This window comes from Bubalus bubalis, chromosome 4 (assembly GCF_019923935.1).
Source record: "Bubalus bubalis isolate 160015118507 breed Murrah chromosome 4, NDDB_SH_1, whole genome shotgun sequence".
Taxonomy (NCBI): Eukaryota; Metazoa; Chordata; class Mammalia; order Artiodactyla; family Bovidae; genus Bubalus; species Bubalus bubalis.
The window spans coordinates 54,666,749-54,682,947 of record NC_059160.1 but is presented as its reverse complement, the minus strand read 5'-3'; the positions used below and the strand labels follow the sequence as shown (position 1 = coordinate 54,682,947).

Sequence of the window (16,199 nt, the reverse complement as noted above, 5' to 3'; positions counted from 1 at the left end):
AAAGCCTCAAAGAGATTATTTCTCTTTCTGTTTTTCTAGTTTTTCCCTCTCTCTTTCAGGATGATCCTAGAGTTCTTGAAACCTGTGCCTGCAGGTCACGATCTGTTACTTAATTGTCAAACTAAGGCCACATCGTACAACCATCATGAAATTATCTAATCATACAGCCGTGAAGAGTCTAGACATATGAGGCCAGGCTTGGCAGTCTGACCTTTCCCACTTGACCTGCAAACTGATCCATCCCGTTAGTCTTTTCCAACTCAGCTGTTGTTTAGACAAGGCTTTATAGCCTGTCACCTGGAAAAACACTAAGGCTCTGCTTTCATAGCCTTCCCACGGGTATTTATCAGTTCGGGGATAGGCAGAATTCGGAAACAAAGGAAACTTGGCTGCCGGGAAAGAGTAACAACCTTTCTGAGAAGTTTTGCTATTCCTAGAAATTAGATTCCACCTGGAAGAAATAGCCCTTTAAGAATGGGAATCGCTCAGTCTCTACTGATGGCTGTGGGGAGGTGGATGGAAAGAATGATGTTATATTTATCCAGGCTAATTAGACAAAGAGAAGCTTCTGTGCTGACAAGAAAAACAAACCCAGGTAAGTCTGCCTAAAAAGAACCTGGCCCTGAAATGATCCTTTTCCTCCTTTCTGCTCATTAGAATGGTCTATTGGTGAATCACCAGCTGGGGAGGAACAGGACAAGCAGAATGCCAACAGTCAGCTGTCCACCCTGTTCGTGGAAAAGCCTCAAGGCGGAACTGTGAAAGTTGGTGAGTTCCAAGCATTAAATCCTGGTCTTTTTTTTTTTTTTTAGATAAAGATGAAATTTAAAAAACATAAAATTAAGCATTTTAAAGTGAGTGATCAGTAGCTATTAGTACACTCAACTATATAACCAAGTACCAAAATATATTCATCACCCCAAAATTCCATGGACAGAGGAAGCTGGTGGGCTTACAGTCCTTAGGGTCACAAAGAGTTGGACACAACTGAGTACACACACTCCCCCAAAAGAAACCTTGTATCCTGTCCAGCTTTATCCCTCTTTCTCCCTCCCCTAACCCTGGCAACCAATAATCTCTTTGTCTCTATGAATGTCCCTATGCTGGATATTTAATATAAGTGGAATCACACAATAAGATGGGACCTTTTGTGTCTGGTTTCTTTCACTTAGCATAATGTTTTCAAGGTCTATCCAAGTTGTGGCATGAATCAGTGTTTTATTCCTTCTTATGGTTGAAAGATATTCTACTGAGTGACAGCTATCATTTCAATAATCTGTAGCACAGAGTGTTGAGTGCCTGGACCCTTGCCAGGGTAGGTTCAAATCAGTTTCCTCATCTGTAAAATGGAGATAATACTACCCATGAAGTACTCTGAATAGTCCCTGGCATATCTTCAAGTGGAAGCCTCAAGGTGAAACCGTGAAAGTTGGTGAGCCGATGTTTACTGTCATTACAACACACCTCATTCCATTAAATGATTATAAATCTGCACACATGCTGTGTGCAGCATAACTAGATCAAGAGTTGCAATGTCTCAGAGGAAGCTGATCAGACAGATGGTTTAATTCTGGAGATATTCATTAAAAAATATTGACTATATACCTCCTGTTTTAGACATTGTGCTAAACACTGAGTAAAATATGTGAGCATTCAGAATTTACAGACTTAATGGGATGAGCAAACAAGAAGAAATTAAACGAACAAATCGTCACAAAAGCCATCACAAATGCCATGAAGGAAACAAACAAAGTAGTAAGCCAGAGAGTGACCAGGGGGTCCAGGAATTTTAACTAAATGAATTTTTATAAGGAATATATTATGATCAGAACTAGTCTTTGACACCAAATGTTTTGCAAATGAACACACAGCTGACTACAGTCTAAAATTACTTCTTTTAAGTCTGGAATATAGAAGCACACTGTATATGAATAGAAATGCTTGTTCTCCTTGTGTTTCTGGAAGAAACGAAAATGCTGGACTGGCCACTGGGCTAGAATTTTGATGTCCTTTAGGTCTAAGGGGTCAATACAAACAGATAGGAGACTTTACTTCAAAAAGATCAGCTTCATTTAGTCATATTCTTATAACTCCAGTATTAACATCATCTTGCTCAATAAAAAGGATGGAAAAAATCCATATATATATATATATATGGTATGTGTGTATTTTCTCATTTTTTCTTTCATTTTTTCATATTTATGCATACTAATAGAGATATTGTGGATTTGGTTTTAGACCACCACAATAAAGCAAATATCATTATAAAGCAAGTCCTAAGAAATTTTTTTCTCCAGTGCATATGAAAGTTATGTTTACACTATAGTCTATTAAGTATGCAATAGACAGTTGGTTGCATGGTTGGATGGCATCATCAACTCAATGGACAAGAGTTTAAGTAAGCTTTGGGAGTTGGTGAAGGACAGGGAAACCTGATGTACTGCAGTCAGTCCATGGGGTCACAAACAGTTGGACACAACTGAACGACTGAACTGAACTGAGTGTTATGTTTTAAAAAAACAATGTACTTACCTTCGTTAAAAATGCTTTATTGCTAAAAAATGCTAGCCATTATCTGAACCTTCCATGAGTCATAATCTTTTTGTAATACTAACATCAAAGATTACTGATCACAGAGCACCATAACAAACATAACAATATTGAAAAGGTTTGAAATATTGCCAAAATGTGACACAGAAACATGAAGTGAGCAAATGCTATTGGAAAAATGACTTGCTCGATGCAGGGGTGCCACAAACTTTAATTGCTTTAAAAAGAAAAATGATAAATTTTAAGTAAAATAAAGCAAAGTGCAATAAAATGAGGTATGCCTGAATAGATTATTTTATACACATTACATGTGCTTGGATTCCAAATAAAAATTATTTCCACTAATTTCCCCTTTGTTCCTTTTCTGCTCCATAAACCTCAAAAGCAGAAGCAGTTAGAGTATCCTAGAAACTAGGGTGCTCATAAAAAAAGTCAGGGCCCTTCCATTGTTCAATTCCAGCTGTGCCAGTCACATCATAGTAGTCCTGTCTAACTCCTTTTGTGCATGCTAAGTTGCTTCAAGTAGTGTCCGACTCTTTGCGACTCCATGGACTGTAGCCCACCAAGCTCTTCTGTCCATGGAATTCTCCAGACAAGAACACTGGAGTGGGTTGCCATGCCCTCCTCCAGGGATCTTCCTGACCCAGGGATCAAACCTGCATCTCCTTTGTCTTCTGCATTGGCAGGCAGGCTCTTTACCACTAGCCCCACCTGGGAAGCCCCAAATGGCAATTTTTAAACCACAGTCTGAATTGCCTGTGTTTTTTTCCTAGGTGAAAATATCACCTTTATAGCCAAAGTCAAGGCCGAAGATCTTCTCAGAAAGCCCACTGTCAAATGGTTCAAAGGGAAATGGATGGACCTGGCCAGCAAAGCTGGAAAGCACCTCCAGCTGAAGGAAACCTTCGAAAGGCATAGCCGGGTATGACCCTGAGCTCCTGCTGCAGGGACGTGACTGGTTTATTCCTCTGTGTGCATCAGAGGCCATTTCAGGTTCAGCTTTGAGGGACGTCAGTTCCAGAAAATCCACTGGAGTTACCATTCCCAGTGTTTATACTCCAGTGTGGTGGCCCTGCTATGCCCAGGGGCTTCAGAGCACTGCGCTGACCCCTCCTGTATTGAGAACATTGTACCAGAATCCCCAGATGCAGACACATCTTTAAGCCAATGCTGTGGATTTGGGGAAATAACTGCAATGTTGTGTCTTTTTTTCTGCCAGCAGGGTAGGACTGAAATGTGTTCGGATGCATTTCATTGCAGGTGTACACATTCGAGATGCAGATCATCAAAGCCAAAGAGAACTATGCAGGAAACTACAGATGTGAGGTCACCTATAAGGATAAGTTTGACAGCTGTTCATTCGATCTTGAAGTACTTGGTAAGAGAGGCTTCTAGTCTGGATAAGTGTGATGTTTATTTATTTATTTTTTAATGGGGTGTGAGAGGATAGAGGAGAATAAGGTCATGTATTAGTATGAGATTTTGAAAATAAAGTTTCCTGGGACAAGGATGTCAGGAAACCCAGGTAGAAGGGAGAATTTTCTCTTATAAGGACTAATGTCAGATATGGACATTCTTCATCTATATGTTTTGTGTACTGCCAAGAGTGAATTTGATAAGAATAAATTAAAGGTATATATGTAGATTAGGGGAAAAAAGCAATACTTCAATAAGTCAACAAAGGGAAAGTTGACTTGGTAACAAACCAAAAGTGTGACATAGCTTTGTATTTTTAGACAAAGCTGATGCAATTTAAAACCAGAGCATTACAAATGTTATAGGATCTAGGTTTAGGAAGTGCTACTGCTCTCTGTAACATGTTACTTGTTCCATGTTTGGGGGTCATGCCTTTGGTCATAGGCACTGTATCACCACTGGGATCCCTCCTGGAGTAGGGTAACTGGGAGGATGAAGAATCCAGGAACCATGGTCCATTCACTTTGAATGTGTAGGTGAAGAAGGTCCAGCATTTATGATTAATTGTAATAAATCACAGAAGGGCTGACACAGAAAGAGGGAAAGGCAGATTAGAATCAAAAGGTGGAAATTATGAGAAGGTGAATTTTGCATTCACGTTAACACTAGCTCTTTCTTAAAGCCATATAGACACCACAGATGGCTGTGAGAGTCCTAGTCTGAGAAATGTCAAGAGGCTGAATGACCATGGGTTGAGTTGCTGTTGAGATTTCAGTATTAAGTGGGACTCTGGTCCTGAGAACTGCTTCTTCACCTGGCCAGGCATCTGAGAATCACCTAAGGGGCTTTCTAAGAATACTGAATTCTGGGTGCCCATCCTCAATCTGGTGAATCAAAATTTTCAGCAGGGAGTTGAAGACACTGATATTTTTTAAGCTCCTTGGACGATTCTACTGGGCACGCAGGTGGAATGACAACAGGATAGGGGAACTCCTACAGTCCCATCACTGACTGTGCGGGAGGGAAGATAAGCTCTGCTGTCTCAGCAGCTCAGCCCCCAGGAGGAGAGCCACCCCTCCCCGACCCCCTTCACCTGATTCCTTCCCTCTGAAGAATCCCCACAGCCTGGAGAGGAACTGAACACAAAACTGGGTTCTTAATGGGTGTTTATTTTATTGTCTTCTTTCCTTTCAAAGAATCTACTGGGACTACTCCAAACATTGACATCAGATCTGCTTTCAAGAGAAGGTAACTTCAAAAGAGGGATCTAGGTATCTTTTGTAAAACATGAAAGGATTTTCAAATACATCTTCCCTTCCTCCACACTCTATATTTTAAATGAGATCAAGTCTTTTCACTATAGTCAAACATACCAAATATTCAGAAGTTAGTTTTCTAGAGATGCCATAGGCTTAATGCCATATTGTGTATATGCTGATCATTTTTTAGAATATTCTTGATATAGTGAAGCACTCATTTTATAGGTCTCACAGTTGCCTTAGAAAGACATTTTCTTTCTATTCATATGTGGCTTCTTCCTGAATTGCATTATTTTCTACCAAATGGCCCAGAAAGATATATAACAATACACATCTCATATAGCATCAGTTAAGTAATGTCAGAAAACTTACATTGCTTTTTATTTAGGAATCACATACAGAGCTATTAAACCCTATGCCCAGAAAACTACAATTAAGTAGCTCCTTACTAAAGTTAGCACAATTTAAGTATGGGATTATCCTAAATGAAAGACCATTGAGTCTGCTGGAATAAGGAACATGTAGAAAGGCAAAATATAGATACTTACCTGATTTATCTTGCAACCACCAAGGCCGAAAAATCATAAAGTCAAAGAAGAAAAATGAAAAAAATTTTCTAGTCTGTGAGAAATGTGACTAGTCTCTTCCTGGTATTATTTTTTTCTCTGTACTTCTTACTTATCTAGAATTCTTCCAAAATAAAAATTCATTAATGAGAGGAAATGTTTTGTTCTTCCTAAGACTGAATCCAAATAACAGTTTTGTTGAGTAAGGAAAGTCATCCCAAACTAGTATAAAGCAATGATTTAGCCTTGTTCACAAAAGGCAAAATTTCTGTCTAAATTATGAAGTAATGAACATTGTAATTACTCTTAAAAGATATGTGGTATGTCCTGATCAGTCCATTGTATATTTTAAAGTCATAACTTTCAAAATCTCTTACCTTCCCTTCACCCCGTGGTTAGCAAACGCATAGATCTCACACTAGGTTCATCCTACTTATGTCTCTTTTAAGAGAGAAAGATGTCATCTACTTAGTTTTGGGCTTTAAGAGAATAGAAATGTGTTTATGTCAATAGGCCTTTCCAAATACCTGCTTTAAAGAAATTTTGAGGACACATTATTTGAGTTCAATTCTGATAACTCACGTGTTATACACGCTGTTTTTAAACCCGCAGACTCTTTTCTTAGAAACCATAACTAACATTTGCAAAGCTCAGGAAACAAAATCTTCATTAAAAAATTAAACATGTAAGTAACTATGTAGCACCATTTAAATGTCAGCTCATAGCTCCTATTTAGAGTTTATATGAAATCATGAAGGTGGCTGCATGCCTGAAGTAAGATGCATTTCTCCACAGGAAAACACTTTTAAAAACTCCTAGGAAAGGGCTCAACAATTCCAAGACAAACTTTTGGAAAACACATTTTAAATTGTATAAATATTAACAAGAAAATGAAAAGCTTATAATCCCTTCCCTTTCAAGAGAAAGGAATGCATCTTTTAAAAAGCTCTGCACTAGCTCCGTTTTTATGTTACGTTGGTATCACATTACCTGATTCATCTATTGATGGACACAAAGAGGTTACCTTTGAATATAAGCTTTGTACTTATATATTTGACTCTAGTCCACTTCATCTTCCAAGCCAATCTCTGTATGACTTTAGTAACAGAGATCAGCAAAAGTCCTTTGCTTTTTACACTCGGACGTTCCCAGAGCCCCCAACTTGCAAAAACAAAGTACTTTGTGTTGTTTGGCTTAAGTGCATTTGTGTTACTCTGTTTTAACACAAATCCAAGCAGTTTTACATATGCAATCTACAAAAATGTGTCTTCTGAGATTGTAGAGTAACACAAGTTCCTTGTGTTTACTTTTCCACAAGTACATCTTCCAAAATTTAAAATGTCACTTGTGTGAAAAGAAACTGTGTTGATTTAGTCCCATGATTTGTGTGCTAGTACAACATTGCGTATACATTATACGTAGAGTGTTTGGGGGAATTGTTGTATATGTGTCTCAGCATTAAACCCAGATTTGCTTTTCTTTTGTTAATGACAGTGGAGAAGGTCAAGAGGATGCAGGGGAACTTGACTTTAGTGGTCTCCTGAAACGTAGGTGAGAACCCACTGATGGAGTGAGGTGCTTTGGCCTGGAAATTTTTTAGATACCCACTCAGAGAAGTCAAGTTTAAAGTGGATCTTTTTCAAAGATCCTCTCATTTCTTAAAATGTGTTTTGCTTATGAAATATTATAATAGCGTTGACTAAGCGACAGTGAAACAACTGCCTACTAATCTGCTAAATATTTTAGCTGATGCTTTTACTTTCTTTTTAAATGTTTCATGAGTCTTCACATATTTTCTTAGTAGGGGATGAGGAAATTTGAAAACTGAGACAGAAGACTTAAATGCCTGAAAACTTCTTATTTCTCTCATGATTTCGATTATTTCAATCATGATCCCTCATCATGATTGAATAAATAAAGCCTCCATTCTCCTGCTTTTGATATTTGACTGAAAAGTCAATTTCAAAATTTTGGTAGAAGTCTCAGCAAATGTATATATTTATGTGTGTGTGTATATATATACACATATATATATACACACCTACTTTAACATAGTATTGATGATTTACTGTATTTCATCAAATCTAAGACACCGTGCTAATATATAGCTGTATTATAAACCACTAAGCAATGAAAAAAATTGTCCAAATAGCTTATTGTGACATACTGCTGATTATAAGGTACATTCTTATTTCAGAGATATTTAAAATGCCCCAAATTTGCATTTTTTGAAGGGATAAAATAGTAGTGAAATGGAGATAAGTGTTTAGTATTATCACTCATGTTCCTTTAACTTTGTACTCTCTGGCAATAAAATTTATAAATTTTCATTATGGATATTTAATACACAACCATTTTATAGAATTTCTGCCCTATATATGCGTATTTGTTTTTTGTTTTTAGTCACTTAGTCGTGTCCAACTCTGTGTGACACCATGGACTGTAGCCGACCAGGTTCCTCTGTCCACAGGATTTCCCAGGCAAGAATAGTGGAGTGGGTTGCCATTTCCTTCTCTAGGGGATCTTCCCAACCCAAGACTCAAACCTGCATCTCCTATATTGGCAGGTTGATTCTTTACCACTTGGGAAGCCCATATATGCATATACATAATCATAAATAGACTATATTATATATATGTTATATATAAAGATATACATATATAGATAGTTACTATAGCACAGATGAAACATAAAGAAAATGACTTTTGCTAGGATGGTGTTTATGTACCAAATTTGTGAATAAACAGTAAAATTACAACTCTAAATTAATGATATATAATATTGATATCGGACTTCATTTAGTTTTCTAGGTTCACTTATTTTTTTACTGATTTCTATGTCTACTGAAAATCATAGGTATAGATATGCTTCAAAACAAATTACAAACGGTAATAAATAGGCTTGTGTTCACTCTCAGTTTAGTTGGGTGGCTTTATTCAAACCCCTGTGAACGGAACATTCACCCCCAGCTCTAAACATTTAGGCTGAGAACAGAAACATTAACAGGTGCCATTTATTAATAACCAAATGGATATTCACCAATCGGTAGACTTTGGCAGTATCAGAAACATCATTCCTTCTCTGGATACTTCAAATAATCATTAGTCTCAGTAATATCTATTAATTCCCCCAAAGTATTTTAAAGCAATAGAATATTAAGTGACCTTAAATGAGCCGCACCCTTCCTGTTCTCCAAGTGAGAGACCAAAGACCAGAGAAGTTGAGTGACTTACATCAAGTCATACAGCTAACTTGAGGGAGGGCAGGGACCTACATACAAGTTCCCTTTTCTGAATCAGCGCACTTCCTGCGACTCCACATAAGAAACATCACTCTGAATCTGCCTGGGAAGTTGGCACCTTGTACATTTATAACAAGTTAAAACTTTAGGAAGACAAGAGGTTTTGGGTTGTTTTTTTCTGCAGTTATTTAATCAACCAGGAAAATGCCAAATGCTTTCTTTGTGTAGACTATAGCACTAGTTGAGGTGAGGAAAAGAAATCCAATGCCATCCAGCGCCTGGTACATGGAAAGATATAAATACATATTCATGGGAAGAAAAAGGTAGTGGTTAAAACATGGATTTGAGTCTCAGCTTTCCCATTTACTGGACATGACTTTGCTCAAGTGATATGTCCTCTCTGAGACTTGCTTTCCACAACTGTAAATGCAGAGAATAAAAACTACTTGAGAATTAAGTTAAATGTAAGAGACCGGATTCATACAGGCGTCAAATAAATATCCACTTCCCCTCAAAATGTGACATTCCCTTGAAGAACTTACATTAGTGTCAACTATTTAATTTGCACTTGCCATCTTCCTCTACAAAGATTGAACCACGTGCTGATTTTCAATACTCCCTAAAAGGAGTTCAGGGTGGAAAGCAGAAATGAGGCACTCTGTGCTTGGAAGAAAAACTGGAAGGACAGGTCTTCAGATAGTTATATCCAGATATTTTCAGGAGCTGATTTTGTGAGCCCAGTTCTCATATCTAGAAAGCACTAAAATCTTTCGTGATAATGACTGTTCCTCATAACTAGCAAAAGCTTCATGAGACTAGCAGAAATCTTCCAGAAAAATATGGGCTTGATTGTGTGTATTCCCCCTTCACCAGAATCACATATATACTGACCTTCCTCACTGCCTCTCTGGAACAGTTTCTCAGAGCTATCTGAGGCGCTGTCTTCCAGGCTGCAATCCTCATTTTGTCCCAAATAAAACTTAATTCACAGCTCTCATATTGTGCAATTTTTTTAAGTTGACATTAGTAAAGTGACAAAATACACATACACACACATAATCAATCAATAAAAATGTAATAGATTATTAAGTGCCGAGTCTGATTAAAAGCAAAAGGAAAGAAAAAAGAACACACTAGTTCTATCAGTAGTTTTCAGAGTAAAAGAAATCTAATTAATAGTCAAAATGACTAAAGAAAAAAATTATTAGAAAAAACTGAGCAGTCAACATGTCTCTACTTCTCATTTTCTTTACATCCCCCTAATTATGATTTTGACTCATAATTAGATTATTGTCACCATGAGACTATATTCATTTAATATACTATATACTAATCCACCAGTATAACTTGGGAAATCATTGTGTTTTCCTACTAATTTGTGAATTGCATGTGTTTTCACTGTAGTAATAACATGTGGTAATAACATTTCTACTCCTCCAAGAGTGTGTGGCAAAATCCTCACGAGAATAAATATCATTACCACCAACATCTTTATACAACGAAATATCTCCCTGCCCTGAACAAAGTTAGCATATTCCAAATAGACATTAGATAAATCACAGTTAGTCTTTGGGCAGTATCTTGTTATGAGACCTGACCTATATAAATACTTTAAAGTTTTATTCTACATAAAATTTTCTATAACAGCTTTGTATTTCACTAGGATTGTTAAGTTATGGAAATTTTGATGTAGATGGAAGTACTGTAAATGTTATATAGGTCTATGCCAATTCTTGGAAAGGAATCAGTAGTGCCTACAGAAATTTGGATTTTTCTCCCTGCTGAAACTTAATGTAGCCATACAGATATGGTCATGTGCAGCCACCATGGTAAGTAAAGATGTGTTCTGAATGAGTTAAGGAAATACTACAGATGGGCTCCTTGACCTCATATTCTAGTACAAAATGAGGCATCCATCTCCTTGAAACTTGGGGTTCAACTGAGTAGTGGAGAGGAAAGAAAGAAAGAGGCAAGAGGTTACTTGTGTTTGTATACAAAGCATGATATGATTAAGGTTGTGGTAGAGTGGGATATATTTTGGTGTTAATGAAAAAAATGGTGAGGATGATCAGTTTTATGAATCTATCAACAAAACTGACTCAAGAAATCACGCTAAAAATGGTCTTTATTACTTAGTGACTTCCTCATGTAAACATTCACCTATACATCTGGGTATTCTCAGTGTTTGATTTGTGCCTCTTGTTAGCTCTTTTAATCTGTCTTTATCATTGATATCTTTAAATCTTTTCACCAATGTCAAGAGGATATTTGAAATATGTGGGTAATTCTTCTAGGTTGAGATACAAATGGAACAAAATGTAGAATGGGATAATTTTACAGTGTGGGGATTCAGGCTAATATGACAAAAATAGAGCAATAATAAAGTGGATTGAGGAAAGTCTCACGGGGGAAAAAAATGTATATACACAGATACACATTTTAATCTCAATTCTCCAGGACTTCCTACAAAATATTTAAATGTTAAATTTGAAATGTAGACTGCTTTCAGGCAATAAATATAGTAGACCAGACAAATTATTACTAATATTTCAACTTCAGGACACTTTTCTTAAGCTTTTCAATTTCCCCATGTCATTAGAGGGCCTGGTTACCATTTCAGTGAAATGAAGAGTTGCATCTTGAACCTTTAAGAAGCACATTTTCCTAATGGTGTTTCTAGTCCTTCCCACAAAGGTCGCTGAGGGACCAATGACCTTTCACTTTCTTCCATTATCCAGATGTGCCTCAACATCATTTATTGGGCAAAAGACTTACATGACAACGGAAATTAGATATGCAGAAGCCATCCTTGCCTAACGCCACCCTAAACTCTAAGTTATGTTTACATTCTCCTACCCTTCCCTATGATTATAACCCAGTATTTCCTCAAGAAATTCTGAAATGGGTATAATTAATATGACAGTACAAACATATGTAACTCATTATTTGCTATCATGATAGCATGCATCTGTTTTCACACTGATGTTTAAGATATGTTGACCAGTTTTCCTGGAAAAATCATACCCAAACCAGCATTATTCACAGTAAGTAGTCACTAAAATATTTCCAGTTTAACCTTAGTCCATAAAAACAGTCAACTAAACTTAAACAGAATTAGAACTTCTTAGCTAGTTAAGGAAATCAATTTATATTATATTTAGCATTTGCAACTAAGGCTCTTTCCCTGAAGAGTATTTATTCCTGAATTTTGTTTCACTTTTAGGTTTTAAAATACAGATAAGTGTATGTACTTTAAATCCTATGTATGTGTGTGTATACAGTAGTTATATATGTTCTTTATATGTTCTATACATTCTTTTGCCAGTGGTCAAAATTTAGAGTCATGATTTTGATAATCACACTAAGTTACTATCAGCTTGTTCATGGAACCCTTTATGACTTGCTTTATAGTTTCACATTTATATTTTCATGATTCAAAGCAGTTTGTACCCAAACTGCTTCCAAAAAAGTTCTGGACAGTACTTTAAGATGAAATATGAGAGAATTTTGAGTCTCATTCTTTTCATTCTGACAATTTAGAAAATAAAGTTTTCTCTTTAAAATAATATGTATACACAAAAGCCATATGAAAAACAACCAAACCAAACCAAAACAAAACAAAACCAGAAACAAAGAACAAATGCTGTCACAGTTTCAAATATTTTTTGTATTAAAAAACAGCAAAAAATGGTTAATGTATACATTTACTAACATGGTAGGGAAAATGCTATTTGCAAAATCTGAAGATTTGAAATACTGTTATTTGTACCGTCTCCATGCAGAGTTAGGGTATGCACACCAATGAAGGCAGAGAGCATTGTTCTTTCATGGACCAACACCTAAAATCTTCCGGTTCTTAAACCTTTTTTCAATATCTAAATCCTAGATGAAAACTGATCTTTTAAGTTTCTCAAAATCTCATCTCTTATTTGGATTTTCAGGTTTAAAATAAGTAAAAATAGCGTAAGGATATTTCCTGAAATCCTTCTATCTCCTTAATACTGTGTTTTTAACTAGAAAAACGAGAGCGTTAATGAAAGTGCACGGATCTGACCTTTGACTATCCAGAAGTTGCACTGAGACTTCATGCAAAGTAGACTTTCTTCTTGGCTATTTAAGTACTCAGGCTTTAAACAGAGCTTTTAGCGCTGAACCAAAAAATCGGTACCATACTCCGACTTTCCTGGTCTTTAAAGGCCAATGGGCAGCTATTAAACCAGGCAATGGTTCTCCCCGGTTAGGGAGGTGAAGCCGCAGGAGGAACAACCCGAGGTAGACGTGTGGGAGCTGCTGAAGAATGCGAAACCCAGCGAGTACGAGAAAATCGCCTTCCAGTACGGTATCACTGACCTGCGTGGTATGCTCAGGCGGCTCAAGCGCATGCGCAGAGTGGAAAAGAAGAGTGCAGGTGAGGACGTCTGAGCACTCCTAGGGGAGACGATATGCTATGCTATGCTATGCTAAGTCACTTCAGTCGTGTCCGACTCCATGTGACCGCATAGACGACAGCCCACCAGGCTCCCCCGTCCCTGGGCTTCACTGGAGTGGGTTGCCATTTCCTTCTCCAATGCATGAAAGTGAAAAGTGAAAGTGAAGTCGCTCAGTCGTGTCTGACTCTTCGCGACCCCATGGACGGCGGAGCCTACCAGGCTCCTCCGTCCATGGGGTTTTCCAGGCAAGAGTACTGGAGTGAGGTGCCACTGCCTTCTCCGACACAGTGTATAATGGAGTATTAAATATTCTTGTGTTACTGGGAATTTCTCAGCAGCCCCTTTCTCCATCCGCTGCATCTCTCCGTCACTCTCAGATTCCTGATTCTTATTTAGGTAGAGTAGATTCTGTGTTTGTTTTACTGTTACATTCTTCCACCCATTTGATGCGTCATGGGGAATTCATGTCCCACACCTGCTAAGGTAACCCTAATGTTTAAGCATGTCAATATTTGTGCAGGTTTCCACAGTACAAAAATTGTGATAAGCTTACTGTTTCAATCAGTCAAAGACATTCCATTTAAGCTCATGAGTCATTGGAAGTATCTCATAAATTCTTTGATTAAAAAAACTGTCTGTAAGATAGATGTACACAGATAATGCCAATGAAACTGAAAATAATCATTTTAGGAGAATAAGCATGTCCTTCAAGTTCAAATTTCATTTGGATATTTTATATTATACATTGCCCAAGGAATGAAGACAATCATTTTTAAAGCCTCTTCAATAATTCTTTACTTATGTTTCTTCCAAAAGCATATGGACTCTCTTAAAATTTTTAAACCATCTTATTATTTATAAATTATGCAGATTTCTAAAATATGAGGGATAATTTGAAAGTTTCCTATTTCTTCTTTTTGTATCAATTTATTCAGTTTTAGGTTTTCGGATTGACTTTAAATTCATATCATATGCATATACATATTAACTTAGTTTTGTATCTTCTCTCTACTAGCTTTTGCAAGAATTCTTGATCCTGCATATCAGGTTGATAAAGGAGGCAGGGTAAGATTTGTCGTGGAACTGGCAGATCCAAAATTGGAGGTGAAATGGTATAAAAATGGTCAAGAAATTCGACCCAGCACAAAGTAAGTCAAATTTGCAAATAATCAGTAGTAACTGTATAAATCAAAGAGTAATGTAAGTCAAATTTGCAAATAATCAGTAGTAACTGTATAAATCAAAGAGTAATGTAAGTCAAATTTGCAAATAATCAGTAGTAACTGTATAAATCAAAGAGTAATTTGACTTGATTTTCTATGCCTGAAAGCACTTTTAGTTTTATATTCATAAGATGCAAAATCATATGAGGGGACAGCAAAAACTTTTTATGTATTTTGGAACCATTGAAGTATGGTGCTATATAAATTAAACCTTGCCTTATGTTTTAATTATATATAAACTATTTCAAGTACTTATAATTATTATTTTGTGTCATTGTAGGTTATATGTGATTACTTCAGAGCATTGCCAAACTTCACCCAATTTTAAAGAAATTTTTGAGAAAAATTGAAATATGTATTTGATATACCAGCTTGTAATGGGAATCACACCTTATAAGTAGATAACTTCTGTTCTTCCAGAATAGCATCTAAAGCCTATGTTTTATTGTTTTTTGACCCTTTTCCCAAATGAAGGAAACAAGCTAATCCCTGATATCTGATGCTATTGCTAGGCTATTTGGGAACTACATTACAGAGATCCTTCTCAGTCTGAAAGATTTTCAACTCCAATACATTTTTTCAAGTTAAGAGGAACCGTGTGTATATTTATAAAGGGCTTTAATCCTGAAAATCTGTCACTTCTGTGGAACAATTAGGTAGTTTCCAATTTCTTAATGTGATCCTGCTCTCAGAGTGACTTTGTGATAATAATGTTTATATCTGGTAAAAGTCTCTTGCAGGCAGCCTGAATTTACCAAAAACATAATTTTACTTGGTTATTTTTATCTCGAAAAATATTTCTTAGTGTTTTGTTCTTGAAGTCTTTGAGAATTTCCCAAGTAAGAACTTTTTCTTTCATCTGTTATAATGCCCTAATATACCCATCCATAATCTAGATCACAGATAATCAAATTTTGCAGTCTTCTGGATTTCAGGTTTTTGTTTCCGCTTAAGTTCTTTTTCAGTAGATGATAACTGCGATATATATGATACTAGTTCTTAAGCTCATTTAAGATAATATCACATTGTATAGAATTACCATCTATATTAATGATTAAATTCATATTATTGCTTAAATTGTGTAATCATTTATTCACCCAATAAAATGTCACTGGGATAGCAAAGAGTGAATTCAATAAATCAATGAAAAATATAAACTTTCTCTCCCACAATAGAGTAGATGAATTGATCACTTTAAAAAATGTAAAGAGTTAAAAATCTTAGCCTACCGTATTTTCCAACAATAGGTTAAAAATTGTTCATTGGTGAATATGTGAGTACTGATTTTATGTTTGGAATAAAAAATATTTGTGCTAGGTTGCTTCAGTCGTGTCTGACTTTTTGCGACCCTATAGACTGTAGCCTGTCAGGTTCTTCTGTCCATGGGATTCTCCAGGCAAGAATACTGGAGTGAGTTGCCATTCTCCTCTCCAGGGGATTTTCCCACCGCAAGAATCGATCCCGCATCTCTTATGTCTTCCGCATTGTCAAGTGTGTTCTTTACTACTAGTGCC

At 36.5% G+C, this 16,199-nt stretch overlaps 1 protein-coding gene across 10 annotated transcripts in view; it reads left to right on the top strand.

Moving 5' to 3' along the window:
* Positions 1 to 16,199, top strand: part of MYBPC1 (myosin binding protein C1) — a 101,829-nt gene that overhangs the window by 34,180 nt on the left and 51,450 nt on the right. For all 10 annotated transcript variants that reach the window (XM_025283634.3, XM_006043587.4, XM_044941434.2 and 7 more), the window contains 7 exons: positions 658 to 768; positions 3,324 to 3,472; positions 3,811 to 3,928; positions 5,163 to 5,214; positions 7,286 to 7,342; positions 13,274 to 13,440; positions 14,478 to 14,610. In XM_025283634.3, coding sequence (XP_025139419.3) covers positions 658 to 768; positions 3,324 to 3,472; positions 3,811 to 3,928; positions 5,163 to 5,214; positions 7,286 to 7,342; positions 13,274 to 13,440; positions 14,478 to 14,610 — 787 coding nt within the window. The remainder of the gene's footprint in view (positions 1 to 657; positions 769 to 3,323; positions 3,473 to 3,810; positions 3,929 to 5,162; positions 5,215 to 7,285; positions 7,343 to 13,273; positions 13,441 to 14,477; positions 14,611 to 16,199) is intronic.